The sequence below is a fragment of the Micropterus dolomieu genome, linkage group LG17, assembly GCF_021292245.1.
Source record: "Micropterus dolomieu isolate WLL.071019.BEF.003 ecotype Adirondacks linkage group LG17, ASM2129224v1, whole genome shotgun sequence".
In the NCBI taxonomy this organism is placed as follows: domain Eukaryota; kingdom Metazoa; phylum Chordata; class Actinopteri; order Centrarchiformes; family Centrarchidae; genus Micropterus; species Micropterus dolomieu.
In genome coordinates this window covers 10,682,256-10,699,322 of record NC_060166.1, presented here as the reverse complement: position 1 = coordinate 10,699,322, position 17,067 = coordinate 10,682,256, and the positions used below count along the sequence as shown (strand labels likewise).

Here is a 17,067-nt window from a genome sequence, read left to right as displayed (position 1 = left end):
TTGAGTGACATTGTGACCTTGAGGAAGAGGGCCTTCAGATGGAGCACAGCAAAAAAAAAAAGAATCTTCCAGAGGTGGCATACAGGCTTGTTATGTGTGTGATATGACCAGCTGTTACAGAGTATCAATAATCGATGCAAAAGTAATTAACCAGCACTGGGAGTTGATGGTGTTTACATGGACCTACCAAATTCAGCTTTTAGTATTCTCACCGGGCATATTAAATAGGATTTGGGGAATTACAGAGAAGTTTGATGTGTTAAATTGTATGTAGCTACTTTTATACCACTTAAGCACTCCAAATGGGCCGCGGACCTGATTTTAATAACGTTACACCTGAGACACATGTTATGCGCACCCTCCCACAATTTGTTAATCTGCAGTTAGTAACTTACAGGAAGACCACCTGACATCTGTGGCACCTTAACAGGACTTGGGCTTTGATCTGGACTCAGTCACCTGACACCACACACAGACACACACACAGACACACACACACACACACACATACACACTCGTTGCTCGGCTCCACCTCGCTCGGCGGGTGTGTGAAGAAGATCCAGCCCGTTATTTTCAAGGTTATCTCCTGCAGGAACCTGACTTCTCGGATCCTATGGGAATTCTGATAACCGCAGTTTTTCTTTGGGCTGCCGTCGGAGGTAAGCATTCATCACGTTTATTAAACAGCGACAGTGTGTGTGTGTGTGTGTGTGTGTGTGTGTTGAGCGGTCAGTTTGAAATGACGGTACAAAATGCGAGTAAGCTCTCAGCAGGCTGCGTCGGAGACGAGGCTCATCTTTCACACACTGCTGCCTTTGTCATTCTTTTTACCGGCATAAAACCAGCTTTGTGGAAGGCTATAAACAGACGAAACTAGATGCGTTATAATTGCAGGCTTCTTTATGGAGGTGACCAAAGGTGTATGCTAACGGCGAAAGCCTCGGGGCTTTAGACCCGTTAATAGGCTAAACAAAAGCGTTGTTACATAATATGCGCCCACCTTATGTTTCTGTCTGCTGACTGAAGATGCTGTTGGGATGGATATTTTAAACAAAGGCATATTTGACTTTTTACTGACCCCAGAGAGTCCTCTTGAACACCATTAATGCGAATTAAAGCTCCGCACAGGTGAGCGGAACAGCGTGCGTGTGCGCGTGCTGCACGGCGACGCTGCTGCGAAAACGTGTTAATGACTTAAAATAAGTGTCAGGAATACGGTGTGAGGTTTAGAGGGGAGTCTGCCTCCCACTGAGACATGCGTACAAAATTAGGGTAAATATTAGTCTGCAGTGGCGTTACGCGCAGTGTTATGCAGTAACACAGGCGATAACCCACATAGAGCAGACTGCCAACTGTCTGTGGGTTTAACTTCTATTTGGCTGTCGCAGTGAGCGAAGGCAATAACTGTCAAACCTCACAAGTACAGCTATACAGCCTGCATTAAAAAAAAAGATAGATTTCGCCACAGAACCAGCAGTTGTAGGTAAAACAACCTTACTGTAGGCTACCACTGACTGTAGCTTGATGTCAATGAAATGCCAAGAGAAGTAAATATCTCTCAGCCCCTATAGGTGCTTATATTCCTGACTCAGCTGTGGCTCCAGTTTTTAGTCATGGCAACCGTTTGGAGCTGAATTTATCAGATAAACTGCAGCCTCTTGACCTGTGCAGACCTTTTGATTTCTGAATTTTGACCATGGGCCCATGGGCAGCAGTACCTGTCAATAATATCCAGATCACAGCTTAATTATGGGGCCAGGGTGTCCCAGCTTAGACAGTGTGGTAATTGGAAATTGGAAAGGGCGCACACAAACACACACACACACACACACACACACACACACACACACACCCACACCATCACATGGACATGCAGAACATTACAGGGCCAAACTGTAGGCGGCTCACGTGTCTGTAGGGGGTTCAACAGTGGCCAAGTTATCAATTAATCCCATTGATCCTGATTTGTACTGATCTGACTTTGTGCTGACACACGCCACAGAGTTTAGAGGAAACACACAGCTTCTACATGTGTTAAGGGAGCAAGTTTATGTAACTTTAGTCATTAGTTTGGGTCATAAGGGATTCAAACGTGAGGCTGGGTTAGATTACTATAAATCAAATTTTTCATCAAAACATCTCAAGAACATGTCTTCTCAAGTCAACTAAAGCAACACCAGTGTGTTGAGTTGACAAGTTGAAATAACTGCACACAACACAAAAAGCCTGAAGTGAATGGTTGACTGTTTAAATTATTTAGAATCTCAGCTTTGAGATGTATTGAGTTTATGATCATGAATTGCATACATTTAAAATGTGGACAGAAAACAGACACATGTTTCTACATTGGCCGGAAAATTCTGGGCTCACACTTAGATTCATGACTAAATGAAGGTGCAGTAATTGTGTAGCATGACATGTTGTACCTCAGCTAGTCCTTGCACCCAATACATAACAATAACAGGAAAAGTTCTCAGGCTGCAGGCTGAACATGGATTGTGATCTGTACTGTCCTTGTTCAATGCAATGTAGCTCCGTGAGAAAAGGCACAGATGGCGCCGCTTAGTGTGCCTTTAATGATCGGTGACTGATTTAGGCCTGGTGGGAAGCTACCTGTGAGCTAAAGCCTTTGGGAATATCTGCATCCCGGAGAGAGAGGGAGATGGGGTTAAGCTTCTTTGCTGTGTCGCTTTACCAGGGTAACTGTGCTTACCTTAATGAGGGAACAGCTCCACCCACGCCACATGCAGGACTTACCAATGCTAAGTAAACAATGTGCTGCTCTGTGTAGTTTGCAGCAGTTTTCGCTGAAATTCTAAATATATTGATTTGTGTTCCCATTCTCGCTCACACCCTATCGCTCTCCCTACTCTCTCTGTATCTCCCTCCTTGTTTTGTGCCTCAGTGGGAAGCCGGCCAGTAACCTCACCCCTTGATAATGCAAAGGTCAGAAGCAAGTTCTTTTTATCTCCTCTATCTTTCAGCATAATACAGTATATACTGTGTATACTATATATATACCTTTTAATAACTCGATCAGTGATTGTGTGTGGGGTTTTTTTTATGTCCTTAGGTTGAATGTATTATTCAGGAGACTCTGAACGAAGACGGGTCACAACATGAGTGTGGCCCACAGCTAGCAGGTGACATCTCTAATTAACATTTAGGGGTTTTAGGCTGTTGGTAGGACAAAACAACTGAACTGTGATGGGCATTTTCCACTACTTTCTCACATTTTATAGAATAAACGTCAATTTAACGTTACATGAAAATGTAAGATAGTCAACTACTGTAATTTTGTGTTTAGACACATTTCTCTTGTTGTGTAAAGACTTGTGAGCATCTACAGAGTTACATTTGTAGATACTCTATTCGGCACTTCTTTTTGTTTTGGTGTGCTATTGTTTTTAAGAGTTGTGTCTCATTGTTTTTGCAGAGGAACTTGATGAAGTGCAAAGACATCAGGGTCTGCTCAGGGAGCTGCAGACGCTGGCTGGTGATGGTACGCACAAGTTCACGTTGTAACACACTGTTCAGTGCTAGAAAACACGTCTTTGGTTAAGACTTTAGGGGTTTAATAAATGTTTCTTGGAGTGATATAAAGGTCTGCTGTGAGAAAAGTGATGTCTTCACTTGATGGCACTGACCATTGCAATCTGACTGTTGGCAGAGAGAGAAAGGGAGCGAGACGATGAGAGGGAGCGATATGAGTACAACTTGGCTGACGATGAGAGCGACTTCGAGCAGAGAGGTGAGGAAGCGAAGGAGGAGAGAGACGTGACCGACCTTGCAAAAAAGACTGAGGGAAAGACAGAAGACAAGACAGAGGGAAATGCCACCAAGGAGAAGATGATGGAGGAGCCACGGGTCGATGACACAGGGAGGGAAAATGAAGAGGAGAGAGCCAAGGAGCTTGAGGAGCTGCTAGCTGAAGAGATCACCAAGAAAGGGAAGGAGGAGAAGAATGATGACGAGCTCAAAGAACTGCTGAAAGAGCTGAAGAAGAAACGCTATGAGGTGGTGAAAGAGAGGGAGATCCAGAAAGGCCCTGGAACAGAGCCGATGGCAGACGTGGAGGAAAATAAGGAAAAGGAGGACAAAAAGACGGAGGGAGAAACAGAGGAGGACTTGGAGAAACAGAGGATGGAAGAGAGGAGGAAGAACGAGGTGGAGCTCATGGTAGAGAAGGAGAAGGTGGAGAAGGAGCTCAAGGAGCTGCTGGAGGAGCAGGACAGCAAGAGAAAACCAGAGCAGGAGAGGGAGAGGAAGGAGAAGCAGGAGGAGCTGGAAGAACTCGTCAGGAAGATGAAACGGGTGCAGGAGCAGGAGACGCCGGGCGGGAAGAAAGAGGGCGGCGTGGATGAAAGGGCAGCGGAGGAGACGAGCGTGAAGGAGGAGGGCGACGTAGAAAAGGAGCGTGACGGGAAAGCACAGAACGAAGTGGAGAAGAGGGAGGAGGCGGCGGAGATGAAAGAGCCGCAGCAGAAGAGGGTGATGGAGAAAGCGAGTGATGAAGCCACGCAGCAGTTTGAGCGGGAGAGGTACAAGGATGAGGAAGAGGAGGACGATGAGGATGAGGATGAATACGTCAGAGAGGATGAGGAGGGGCGCGAGGAGGAAGACGACGAGGAGGGTGACGCCGAAGAAGATGAAGGGGAGGTGAGATGGTGCAAATAATATGGCTGTTTGTATTGACACTTTATACGAGAGCCAACACACTATAGTGTAATTATTTAGTATGTGGTAATACTGAAATACTTACTGTGTACCTGTACCATGACAAATATCTACCGTAAGCACAGGTGGAAACAATAAGAGGATAGAGAATAACGTAGTAACAATTTATTAGTGTCTCGAACATCACCTGTCAGTCAAAAGTCCAGGGTATACGGCCCACAAAATAAAGTAGCCCCTTGTTCACCCTTTCTTCGTGTTGAATGCAAAAAAAATATTGGGTGTGCAGGCTTTTTTTATGTAGCATTACTGATCCTGTTATATTTATGCAGTACACTCTGTAACCACAATAAATAAAATTAAACAGAAAACAAAATGTGTCCATCTCAGTGTTGATGGATGGATGTCAAAATGTAAACAGTATAAGTGTTTGTCTGCTTGAAGATTGCTGGCTCTGAATCATGTTGGAATCCTCTGGATAAAGCTGAATAAAAATGATAATAGTAATAATAATAATAATTACTCTGAAATGTACACCCTTTACAAAGTTTCATTAGCCTAGGCCAGAGGTTTTCAAGGTGCGAGTCGAGCCTCCCCAAGGGGGCTCCAAACTGTTTCAAGGGAGGCTCAGTGAATGGAAGTGAAACAATATTAAATTAGTTATCAAAAGAGGATCTCATAGAATAGCCTACATGTGTGTGATTTGGCTTCTTTTAAAATGTATTTGGTGTAGCCTGAAGTTTCATCAAACAGCAATATTAAGCTAACTTAATAACATAATCATGATCCCACAGGAATCCAGGAATTGAGGGAAACTAAACTAGAGGGGCACCTTTTCCCAAAACTTTGTCCGAGTTGAGGGCCACGGTCTCAGACTTTGAAAACCGCTGGCCTAGGCTCACCAGTAACAACAAAATTAGCAGACTCATACCCAGAATTCTGCTCTCTCTTAAGATGAGAGGTCTTGGAGGCGCTCCTTCATATTTACCAGCCATATTATAGAGAGGATCTATTTTATAGTTTTTACCCTGTCGATTCATATTGTATATGTACCATGTGCGAGCTGTAACCTGAAGCACTGGCATGTTTCCGTCCACAGGAGCTGCTGGAGATTGAAGCAGAGTTGCGCAAAGTTGCTGCAGAGCTGAGGGAGCTTCGCAGAGGATAAGACACACAAGCACAAGCACACGCAGCAGACTGACAAAACCCGTTGTTGCGATCACAGTCACACATTCAGCTCACGCATTTTCCATTTTATAGCCTTCAAATCCCCACAGCACTCAGAGAAATGTCTTCAGATGTGAATCTGTAAATGGACATTAGTAGAAACTGTACATACTGTTGTTTCATTTCTGCTTTTAGATTGCCTGGAAAAGATTGTCACCGTTTCCTCAACGCTCATTTGAATAAGGAAAAAGAGACGCATTTTTCTAGAGAATCTGAAAGATCTTTGTGTCCTCCGGTGTGTCCCTGTCTCGGTACCTGTAAATGCTGTTTGTAAGATAGACAGGTTCACCTCAGTTGTAAACCACCAGGATGCAAAGCATTCAGCACTTTTATTCAAATGTTATTTTTGACTGCAGATTGCCATCCACACAAACACCATCATCTTTTAAATCTGAGTCATGAATATTGGCAAGCAGTGCTTCTTGTCTCTGAAGGTATCATCCTTGATGTGTTCATGATGGGAAAAACAGATTCCCTACTAGTAATGTGTATTTCAATATATATTTTGTGCAATAATTGATTAACTGTGTAAGCTGTTCCTGCTGTTCTGACTGTTAACAATATGCATTACTAATATTTGTACACAGGAGTAAGAGATTATTTCCTCTTCGTTTCTTTGATGATGAAGTAGAAACAGAGATTCATTTGGCTCTCGCACTGTTAAAACCAGACTGTTTGTGATGAACCAGGGTGACAAAAACAAAACACAGAGGAAGTTGATTAGTGCTTAACTTCTGCACGCTGACACGGGTGTCAGATGTTAAAGTTTGCCTCGAGCGTGGTTAGTGTGTGGCCACAGGACACGATGTACTTACAAGCTTACAAGGTCTAAAAGTGTCACTTCAGGTTCTCAGCCAGCTTTGCACTCTTATCTTAACAAGCCAAGGAGGAGTCGAGAGGAAGAGGGAGACACTAAAGCCATTTTGTTGTTGTTTGGTAAATGCTCAGTAGTGTTACATCACAGTTTTCATGGTTGTCATGTCATTTATGTATATATCAGATATGGTCTGCAAGCCAAGGTCAAAGGAAATATGAAGCAACAGCGCCCCCAAGAGGACACTGGGTAGAAATACACAGTGCAGGATTAACAGGGTTACCATTGGAGGCCCACTTATCTGCAATAAGGCAAAATAGACTACAGCACATGTGAATGCAATAATTAGCCAAATGATGATTTATTTCTTGTATTTAAATGTGTAATCAAAGTGCATCATATAGTACTCACATAACAGATATAATCTATCTTTTTCTACACAGCCAAGATTTACAATACATTGTTGTGTTTGAACTCTGGCAAAGAAGCCGGTCACCTTGTGTAAACCCGTAGTAATAACACACGCGTGATCAGTCAACACTGATGGGCTCATTGCTGTCTATTCCAAAGATGAGATATTTGTTCACTTGAGAATAAATGAAAAATTAATGTACTGTAGTTTTCTTTTTCTATAGAAGTGCAAAATCTTTCCACAAAATGTATATTACAAACGAGCAAGACAGACGTAGGAAATGTCTGTGTGTGTGTTGGGGGTGACATAAGGGCACAGAGGACATTTCGAACAGGGAAAAAAATGACAACAAAAACACCATTTGTAATATTACTGACCAATCAGAGTGCTGTATTTTGTGCCTGCTGTATCTTCTATGCTACCTGTCAATCAATAAACGGAAAGTGTATTAAACCAGTTTGTGTCGTCCGTTTGGTTTGTCGACTTGTAAAAAGAGCAGAATCACTTACAGCACATTACAGCTGCAGCAACATCATTAGTGTGATTTACAGGAGATACAGTTTAAGATCAAGTCATGTTACAAATTACAAATAAATATCTTCTTACAATTGAACACAAAGTCTTGAAAACAGCTGAGTTAGGTCAGTGTAAAAACTAGTGCTTTACTTGTCCTGAGAAGCTGACGAAGCAGTACAGTCCACGATCTGTTCCTGAGGTGAGCAGGCAGCAGATGGACCACCTGTAGTCTGTGTTGACTCAGAAGAGCCAGTAGCCTGGGGGCCATCGGAGGTCTGTTTGTCCAACACTGACTCAATGTGGCTGAGCAGACAGGAGAAAAACTGGGGCACTCCCTCATAGCCTGAAAGAGGGAAGAGTGTATCAGAACATTGGCATGTCTGTGTGTGTCCGTGTGTGTGCGTCTGTACAGCTGCCGTACCTGGGAAGATGTTGATGTCGATAACGGTGAGAGTGTGTGTGTGTATGTTGATGATGATGTCCACGCCAAAAAGAGCCATGCCAAGCTGAACTCGGAGCTCTCTCACCAGGGCGGCCACGGCCTCAGAGCTGGGAGGAGGCGGGCACGGCATCTGCTCATCCAGCTTGGAGAACAGGAGGACAATTTTTTAGGGTGGATTTCAGCCTAGTCAGGTGACAAATGGTTGGGGGTCTGAGTGTACATTTAGAAGCCATTTACCATTTACAAGCTGTATGTGTGCCTTTTTAGCACTCTTATTACTTATTAATGCTTATTATTGTTTTGCAAATATATTATATAGCACTTGGGTTAGGATATCAATGTAGGAAAATTGGGGACAAGTTTATATAATAATATAAAATATAATACAATGTAGTGCCTTTGTTAAAAAAGAATTACTTCATTTCTGACTTCATCTGAAAGAATTTCAGGAAATATAGGGAAGGCATTTTCAAATACTGGAGATTATTAGTTTGATGCATACAGTAGTTCATGAGTATGTTGTTGTTGTTACAAATACTTGTATCCCACTTGTACTACTTACTGCTGTGAGATCAGAGCTTGACTCAGGCTTGGACACCTGATGGCTATTGAAGAAGATGGTCTTCCTGTCTGGAGACAGAGAGAAATCCCAATCGGAGTGCATACAGGGAACAAAAAAACAAGGGAGCGCAACATAGGTGAGAGCAAGACACAACAGCACATGGCATGACAGGACAATACATGGCAGGAGACAGAAATGGGAAGGTAAGGAATATCTATCTAAGAAAAGGATATCTTCTTTTTTGGGGGGTCTGGTGAAGACTGACCACAGGGACCGGAGAGGAAGTTCTTGAGTGAGGGCCTCTCTACGCAGAAGTGTCTGTCTCCTACCACAAACACCTTGTGCAGAACAGCTCCGTGGTTGATGAAGCTCTGGAGCACACAGGGAGGATGGATATCAGCCAGACTCCTCGCACTGAAGATCAGAGACATCTGCAGTACACCGATATTGCACAGACATGAAATAAACAGAGAGAGAAACAAACAAACATGTGTAATTTTCAAGCTAAAGCACTCACCTCATGAGAAAGCAAGCCATGTGCCCCTCGGGTTTTACAAACTGGGGTCAACGAAGAAAAACAGGAAGTTGTTGTGAGTCCTGTCATACTTCATGACGAAACAAAAAGGACAGAATGATGATGGATTCAGCAGTGTGAGAACCACGATAACCTGAGAAACCTTTGGAGAATTGACACACCACTGACCACAAATCTGCTCCCATATAATCTGAATAATACCGTCCAAAGTTCTGCAGATGAGTTTTTAGGCTTCACTTACAGACACAGAGAAGCTGAAAAGGGATTACTTTAAAGTTCATTTAAACATTCTTAACTTATGAAGTTGAAATATAAGAATGAAATCCGTAAAGAACTAAAAGGACACAGATAGACAGGGAGTGAACTGACTGAGAGGAAAGCTTAGGCCTTGGCTCATCACAGCCTGCTGAATGGATGACAGGCCACTGGCACTGTGGACCTCTAGGTAAGGAGGACTGCAGATGCACCAGTCTGTTGAACAGAATATAATAGGAAAGGCAGGCGTTAATACCTTCAAGCAACAGCGAACTACAATACACACTCTGAAGCTGCAGTTCACCTCGGAGCGAACTCTGCAGCTTGCTCATGATCCGATAAGAGGCAAAGCGGTCTAGTAGCTGGGTCATGGCAGGCAGGGGGTCCAGAAGAACTGTCCTGGGATGAGCTGACACATAGCTCTGTCATGTAAAAGACAGAAAGAGAAATCATCTCACCTCCAGCATGAATGACTGAATAATTACTCATTTACAAGCATAGAGTTGGATAAACAATCCATATTCCTTACAAAAAAAGCCTCAGTGCAGCACATACAGACAGGGTGTACATATTCCTCTGCTTGCATTTCACACAAATACAAAAACTGTATTTTTGTTCCACTTTGTCCAGTCAGTGGTCCATTCTCCCACTCTTCCAGCAGCACCAGCTAAAAACAATCATCCTTTATGTTCTGACTGGATTATTTAGGACAGATGCAGAAAACTTGGTTCTTTCACAACGCGGCCTTACCTGGAAGTTGGCAAGGAGCTGCTGCGACTGGCTGTCATGCTCAGCCTCCACGATGACATCAGACAGCTTGTGAATGATGACGTCGAAGGGCCCCACCAGTGGCTGTGTGAGGTCAATCTGAGAGAGAAAAAACACTTTTACAATCCTATGCAGTGGATGTGTCCAACTAGAGTACCTGATACTTTCTTACTGCCTATCTCTGAGTAATGTTTGGGAATGTATGTGAAAGACATTCTGTATAATAATGTACACACGGCAGAGTCAGACAATTTTAAATGCAGTACAGAGGCTGATTGAGGTTCCTCTCTGCAATTATCTCCTTGTTTATTGTAATTTGACTTTTCATGATATTCACTCAAGTAAAATGTGGGGGAAGGTGAAATCATTATTGGTCTGCATAGATATTCACATGCAGTTAAATGTCTGAGCAGTTACAATCAGGCAGCCCTTGTTCACTGTTCTGCTAAAAGCAGATTGTAGGAGGGGGCTGCAGGTGGCTGTGACATGGATTACTAAAGTTGTGGACATCTGTAGATGTCACACGTGGGTGTCTGTGGGTGCACAGTGTTTCCCAAACTACTGTCACTATGTCATACTTCAGCTGTAATGCTCAACCTTTTGGAGTAAAATGGCAGCATGCTATATGTGTACACACACACACACACACACACACACACAGGGTCGAAAGTTACAGCCTTAAGACATGGCAAATACTAGTCCTCACTTTTCACCACAGGCTTGACATTTCTTCCTTATTTTATTTATCTTTATGGTTTTATTGGTGAAGGAAAACACTTACCTCCACCACTTCCACTCCATGGACCCTGCAGGACAAATACTGAAATGTTTATATATTACTGGTGATGATTACACAGGAGTCATCTGATGTCAAACAGGGCTGACAATGAATGTTTCTGTGTGGCAATAAAGGCTCATATGGACAGATGATTTCCATTGCTGCTGATAAAGAATGGCACAACTGTGTACACTAGTGAGGGTGCTGTTACAATAGCTATTCTTACACGTCTTAACGGAGATAATCTGTATTGCTTTAAAATAAAATGAAAGAAATACCTTCCTCATTTTGCTATGGGTCCCCAGGGGCCCATTCACGTTCACCAGACACATAATCAGGGGCTCAAAATGAATTAAAAAGTCGACATCAACTTACGCACAGAAGTCTGCAAATGCGTCCAGGTTCATCTTCCTGCGTTTCTTATCGCTGAGATAGAAGCCAACCCTGCGGCCTGACATTTGGCTGTGAGTGTGGAGGCCACCAGCAGCCAGGGACAGCAGCCACAGACAGAGAGAGGGGGGTCTGAGTAGATACCTCACTCTCCATTCAACCCTCCCTCGACTATTTCTGCTGACGAGTCTTTAAAAAGTGCTCTCTGTCTTTTGTGCTCACGTGAAAAAGAGACAGCGCCAGTCCTGCCGGTAAAGTCTCCCGACTTCCTTATTGCTGCCATCCTATTGTAATGAAGCGAGGCCGGCCATGGAGCTGCTGCACCTCACTCATCAAACATAACTGAAAGAGAAAGTAAAAATCTCTCCGGGAAGTAACTCCATTATCCTGCAGCACAGACATGCAGCTCTGTATTTGCTGACCGTCAGACAGGAAAGAATCGCCGAGTATTCAGGCCAATAATAATATAAAGACACATTAAGCGCTGTGAAGTTCATCTGAGGTCACGAGGAGAAGAAAAAATGTCCCGCGGTTCAAACGCAGGTTTCGACCGACACATCACCATATTTTCACCGGAGGGCCGCCTCTACCAAGTCGGTAAGAGAGACGTTTTCCCCGTTGTTTTAGTCCATGGTAATACTTGCTAATGCACAAAAGAAGCCTTCTGCCTTTCCAACTTACAGTTACTAACTTAACCGTTACTGTTAATACAAACAGTACTAACAATACACACAAATATCATTATGGAGCTAAAGTAAGCTAGCTTGTCCGGCTGTGTCTGGGTGCATTGCAGTTAGCAACAACACTTTCACCCACGTTTTCTCTTTTTAAACATGTAAGTTAAACATTTTTATTAAAACACTCCACCATGATAAAGTAAAATTTAACTTTGGATTTTATTTCACAGGTTACATAATGTATAGGTTAATGTCAGGTTCATTATGTGTAGCCCAGAAACAGTTGAGCTAACCTTAACTTTACTTTGCTCCTGAAAGTTGTCTTTTTTAATACTGATGTGTTGTTGGTGAAGGAGCAAACATGCAGTTCTCCAGTGATGAACAGAATTTAAACTTTATATAAAAACTTTCTCCTCTTCATTAGAGTATGCCTTCAAAGCCATCTCCCAGAGTGGGTTGACGTCCGTGGGGATCCGGGGGATAGACAGCGTGGTGGTGGTGACACAAAAGAAAATACCTGTGAGACACACACACACACACACACACACACAGATATTCACTTGGATAATGATGATATGAGTTCAAGCAAAACAGTGAAGCTTCACAGGAGTCATGACTCCAGCTTTTTGCTGACTTGGCGGTCAAATATATGAACAAGATGCTGCTGTAAAAATGCCAGTACTCACATTACCAAGCCAGACACTACTTTAGTTTTAGCAAGCTCTTATTACACACAGGAGAAGGACAGAGTCCACGTTGTATTTTGTCCATCTCCTCCTGTCAGTCTCAATGTCTAATCATCATAATGAAGGATGAGTGAGGTCAAGCAGCATTGTCAAATAGTTGTATCAAAGCTTTATGTAAGATGAAATTCATATAATGGAAGAATTTGGGCCAAATATTGTCCAAGACACATTTGACATTTGACATTTGACATTTTCACATGCACAGTGACATATTGATGTGTGCCGGCACAATGTCATTTTGTAAGTTGGACGTGACACTCTTCACTTCTCCTGAATGCAGGACAAGCTGCTGGACTCTTCCACTGTGACCAATATGTTCAAACTAACCCCTCGCATTGGCTGTGTAATGACTGGGCACACTGGTGAGTATTCAGCACACACACACACACACACACACACACACACACACACACACAAACAACCCATGTAACTGTGATATTTAATAACCACAAACAAATGTGACCATGGTTAAGATAACCTAAAGTTGGCCTTGTTTGTTCCTTTAAATAAGGATGATAAACAACTGGTGGACAATAGTGTAATATACTGTTTATGATGCATTAGACTCTGTTAATTGTCCTAGTGACATTCTTCTCTGTTTACTGTAATTACACCTCTGTCTGGAATATTATATTACATTAATATTGTTAAGAAGCTGCATTCTCCCCCCCTTCTATCTTTTGCAGCGGACAGTCGTTCCCAGGTTCACCGGGCACGAGTAGAGGCTGGAGAATGGAAATATAAGTTTGGTTATGACATCATGGCTGACGTGTTGTGTCGCAGGTTGGCCGATATCTCCCAAGTCTACACACAAAATGCCGAAATGAGGCCCCTAGGCTGCTGTGAGTCGGGAGCTTGATTTATGACTGTACAGTACATTCTCATTAAATAGGTGACGTCTTCCTTATAACGATGTGAAGATGAAGGTTTTTCTCTTAACTTGTTTCATCCAACCTTTTTCTCTCCTTCCCCTTCCGCAGGTATGATCATGTTGGCTATGGACCCCCAGCAGGGTCCTGTCCTGTATAAATGTGACCCAGCAGGCTACTACTGTGGCTTCAGAGCCACAGCAGTTGGGCCCAAACAAACAGAGGCCAACAGCTACCTGGAGAAGAAACTGAAGAAAAAGCCTGAACTGACCCACGACAGGACAGTACAGGTAGAGTGAAACCTAGTTAACAGAGCTGCATAAACAATATGGAAAACTGAGCAAGATGGTAAATTTCTAGTCCAAGGAAGAAAGAGTGGACTGGTCGCGATAAAGGTTCCTGTGGGAACTTCCTGTAACCGAAAGACCTAAATTAATTAACAGCGGTGTGTCCTGATGATTGCACTTAAACTGATCCCGTCTCTGTCCACTTGATATATATTTCTTGATATAAAAGGCCTCTGAAGATTGACATTTAATAAATGTAACTAACTTGTTTGTAACATTGCCTTCACTTGGATCAGCTGCTCACCTCCGTTTCTTTCTTTCCAGTTGGCTATATCATGTCTGTCCTCGGTCCTGTCCATGGACTTCAAATCCAGTGAGCTGGAAATCGGCGTCGTGACCAAGGAAAATCCGAAGTTCAGGTATCTTCATTCCGACCTACAGTTGTAGGAGTTGTATAGTGAATTTACACTAATGATGATGGAAGCGTTATCTTTTTACGTTATTGTGTATTTTTTCTTGTTTTGGTTTTAATTCTTTAATTCTTTTAGAGCCCAATATAAGCTAATTGCAGATAATTCAGTGTTTATAACAGCCCATAAATGACAATTAAAAAAGAAACAGAGAGATGGATGACAGATCATTCAGTGTTGTGTGTGAGAGTGTTGTCATTGCACAGTTCGTTCACCAGAGGGCACTCTGCAACTCTCCGCGTGGCAACACACAAACACCGCAATCAGCTGGCATAATCAGCTGCACTTTTGTTCGAAGTAATATTATAACAATAAAAAGAGTTTATTTTTGAAGGGACAATATGTATGAGCAGTATGAGGGAGCATAATCCGAAACACATTCGCTTTCATACAGAAATCCCGCAATAAACGCAGAAACACTGGCATGCCGACTGGGCTGTGGCTTCTCACACAGACATGTTCAGGCTCTGTTACTACCAAGCTGCATATTGGCACAATACTCCTGAAAAAAAAAGGCAGTGTGACAGCGGCTATAGACAGACAGGGAGACAGCTTCGCACAGCATGCTGTAAACTCCCACTGCAACGCTACAGTAATAATTTTTATCAGCTTAACGTTGAACTAATCCATGCTTGTTACATGACAATGGTACATTTACTGCATTTAGCGTGATACAACTGCGTTAGCTCGCCTGTCTGCTTTTCAGTAACTAAAATTACTATTAGTGTATCTTTCACCGGAGGCTCAGCAATGTCAACACATCTAACTTACATAGATTGAATGATAATGAAACGGTTAGTGAGCTGGACTGAACATTATAATGAGATTGTTGTCACACTTTATGACAGTTAGACAAATATGGGTAATAAGGGTCGCGTTTGTAAAGTAATGTGGACAGCCGTAACGTTTCTACTACTACATACTGTATTATATATTGCAATGCACCTGATTCCAGTTTGGCCTGACAGGCACATAAAACTTTATTGTTGTTTTGTATCCTTAAGTGGAGTCTATATTGGAGTCTGTGTTGTGCTGGGAGGCGGTTGTTTTATGGTGTGAGTGGACTGCATTTTGTTAGCTGTGGTGTTCGGGAGCCTGCGCAGGGCTTCATCCCGACCCAGTTCCTTCACGTTAATAGCAGAAAAGTGGCTGTTCCAAGCAACAGAGAAAACAGGCGTGTGCTTCATTTCTAAGTGATGTTAGAGCCCATTGACAATAAGGCAATGAAAATGTGATTTATTAATACGTGATTATATTGAAAAACTATATTTAGCCCCTTTAAACTGCATTATGTCATGTTATCTTGGTGAGGTCTCGTAACTACACATAACAAATGTTAGGGACAATATTTGTTTATGTTGTGTTTCTGAAAAGAAGGAAAGAAAAGAATATTGGCCAATTTATTTCGGATTTTAAAATCCTCAAATATCAAAATCAGTCTAAAAACTTCCATATCGATTGAGCCCTAATTTCTTTTCACTCCTTATTCTTTATTTTATTCCTCTTTCCTCTAGTTGTTAATCCCTTTTTACCTTTTTTCCCTCATCCTCCCGCAGGACGCTGTTGGAAGAAGAGATAGAAGCCCACCTGGTTGCCATAGCAGAACGAGAGTAAAGATGCCCTCACAAACTTCAGACCGTGATTCATCATAGTATTTTCATTTTCACTGTGCTTGAATTAGCCCAATTTAACAACACTGTTAGCAACCGTCTGAAGACAAAAGTACACAATCTTTAGTTGTGTGTCTGGGGAGGTTAACCATGCACACCTGAAGGAGAAACTAAGTGTTTCATCAGACATTTCCTCTGGGCTCTTTTCTTTTGTTTAGCATACCAACGCAAGTAGCACAACGTTTAAAGTCCAATCTGGCACATTAAAACCATCTTCAGTGAACAACACAAACAACACTTTCCATCTTAATACTTCACAACATATTTCCATGTTTGAAATACAAATGTTTTTGGATGCTGGTTATCTCATATGACTCCTGCTGATTTTGTTTGGATGTGTACAGAATATTTGTCATATGGTTATTAAACACTGTACGTTTATAACACCAGCCTTGCGGTCAGCTCCACACTTGTAAAGTTGAAATAAAAAATGTCCAATATACTTATTGTGAACCCCATTAAAACCATAATAAATTTGAATAGAAAAGACTATAAATACTGTCCTGTTTTGCATTAAATTAAATAGTTAAGAAAGTGTATGGACTTTTATCACTAAAATGGATTGATAAGGTTTATTTCCCAAATGTTGCAAAATATCCTGTTTAAACGCCATTCCCTTGTTGAACAGCAGATGGCATCAGTGAGGCGATAACGTGCCTGCAGTTGGTCTCCTTGTTACTGGCTGGTAGCAGGTCAGTTCACTGGTCTAGAGGGCAAAGACGGGACTGAATAGAACTTATTCCAACAAATAATATTGTGGATTTGGAAATGATATTCATAAAGGGATAAATAACAAATAGTATTTTACTTTTACAATTACGCTACTTTCAGCAGCAATGATAGTAGTAGTAAGTTAAACCGAAATGTGTCATGTCCACACTGCTGGCTCCCCAGTTCTGTACTGTCAATCACCCGTTATGTCCACTGTACTGTAGGTTATCCTGAGTTACTTTATGTGACTGCCACTAGATGGCA

General features: G+C 42.3%; 3 protein-coding genes across 4 annotated transcripts; 2 read left to right on the top strand and 1 right to left on the bottom strand.

Annotated features, from left to right (window-relative positions):
* Positions 1 to 528: 528 nt before the first annotated feature.
* Positions 529 to 7,583, top strand: LOC123986137 (vicilin-like seed storage protein At2g18540). The gene is made up of 6 exons (XM_046074238.1): positions 529 to 659; positions 2,906 to 2,946; positions 3,074 to 3,143; positions 3,437 to 3,502; positions 3,671 to 4,659; positions 5,774 to 7,583. The coding sequence occupies exons 1-6, from the start codon at positions 614 to 616 to the stop codon at positions 5,840 to 5,842; spliced, it is 1,281 nt and encodes a 426-aa protein (XP_045930194.1). The 5' UTR covers positions 529 to 613; the 3' UTR covers positions 5,843 to 7,583.
* On the bottom strand, positions 7,061 to 12,178 carry LOC123986138 (inositol-tetrakisphosphate 1-kinase-like). Of its 2 annotated transcripts, none has more exons than XM_046074239.1 (10): positions 11,359 to 12,178; positions 10,987 to 11,011; positions 10,188 to 10,304; positions 9,742 to 9,859; positions 9,552 to 9,653; positions 9,165 to 9,205; positions 8,913 to 9,078; positions 8,648 to 8,715; positions 8,065 to 8,227; positions 7,061 to 7,986 (listed from the first exon to the last, which is right to left on the bottom strand). In XM_046074239.1, exons 1-10 carry the CDS (start codon positions 11,439 to 11,441, stop codon positions 7,790 to 7,792), a joined length of 1,080 nt encoding a protein of 359 aa, XP_045930195.1. In that variant the 5' UTR covers positions 11,442 to 12,178; the 3' UTR covers positions 7,061 to 7,789. The 2 variants fall into 2 exon arrangements, with proteins under 2 accessions (XP_045930195.1, XP_045930196.1); XM_046074240.1 differs by having other exon boundaries at positions 8,913 to 9,018.
* psma6l (proteasome 20S subunit alpha 6, like) lies at positions 11,526 to 16,588 on the top strand. The gene is made up of 7 exons (XM_046074242.1): positions 11,526 to 11,970; positions 12,475 to 12,569; positions 13,077 to 13,158; positions 13,483 to 13,638; positions 13,777 to 13,955; positions 14,277 to 14,371; positions 15,979 to 16,588. The coding sequence occupies exons 1-7, from the start codon at positions 11,895 to 11,897 to the stop codon at positions 16,034 to 16,036; spliced, it is 741 nt and encodes a 246-aa protein (XP_045930198.1). The 5' UTR covers positions 11,526 to 11,894; the 3' UTR covers positions 16,037 to 16,588.
* The last annotated feature ends 479 nt before the right edge of the window (positions 16,589 to 17,067 follow it).

Excerpts from the sequence above, each read along its gene's own strand:
- LOC123986138 (XM_046074239.1), bottom strand. The coding sequence starts at position 11,441 with ATGTCAGGCCGCAGGGTTGGCTTCTATCTCAGCGATAAGAAACGCAGG. Across the intron at positions 9,860-10,187 it reads AGCTCCTTGCCAACTTCCAG|AGCTATGTGTCAGCTCATCC; the intron begins GTAAGGCCGCGT and ends TTTACATGACAG. Across the intron at positions 7,987-8,064 it reads CGACATCAACATCTTCCCAG|GCTATGAGGGAGTGCCCCAG; the intron begins GTACGGCAGCTG and ends TCCCTCTTTCAG.
- psma6l (XM_046074242.1), top strand. The coding sequence starts at position 11,895 with ATGTCCCGCGGTTCAAACGCAGGTTTCGACCGACACATCACCATATTT. Across the intron at positions 12,570-13,076 it reads TGACACAAAAGAAAATACCT|GACAAGCTGCTGGACTCTTC; the intron begins GTGAGACACACA and ends TCCTGAATGCAG. Across the intron at positions 13,639-13,776 it reads AATGAGGCCCCTAGGCTGCT|GTATGATCATGTTGGCTATG; the intron begins GTGAGTCGGGAG and ends CCCCTTCCGCAG.
- LOC123986137 (XM_046074238.1), top strand. The coding sequence starts at position 614 with ATGGGAATTCTGATAACCGCAGTTTTTCTTTGGGCTGCCGTCGGAG. Across the intron at positions 660-2,905 it reads TCTTTGGGCTGCCGTCGGAG|TGGGAAGCCGGCCAGTAACC; the intron begins GTAAGCATTCAT and ends TTTGTGCCTCAG. Across the intron at positions 2,947-3,073 it reads CACCCCTTGATAATGCAAAG|GTTGAATGTATTATTCAGGA; the intron begins GTCAGAAGCAAG and ends TTATGTCCTTAG.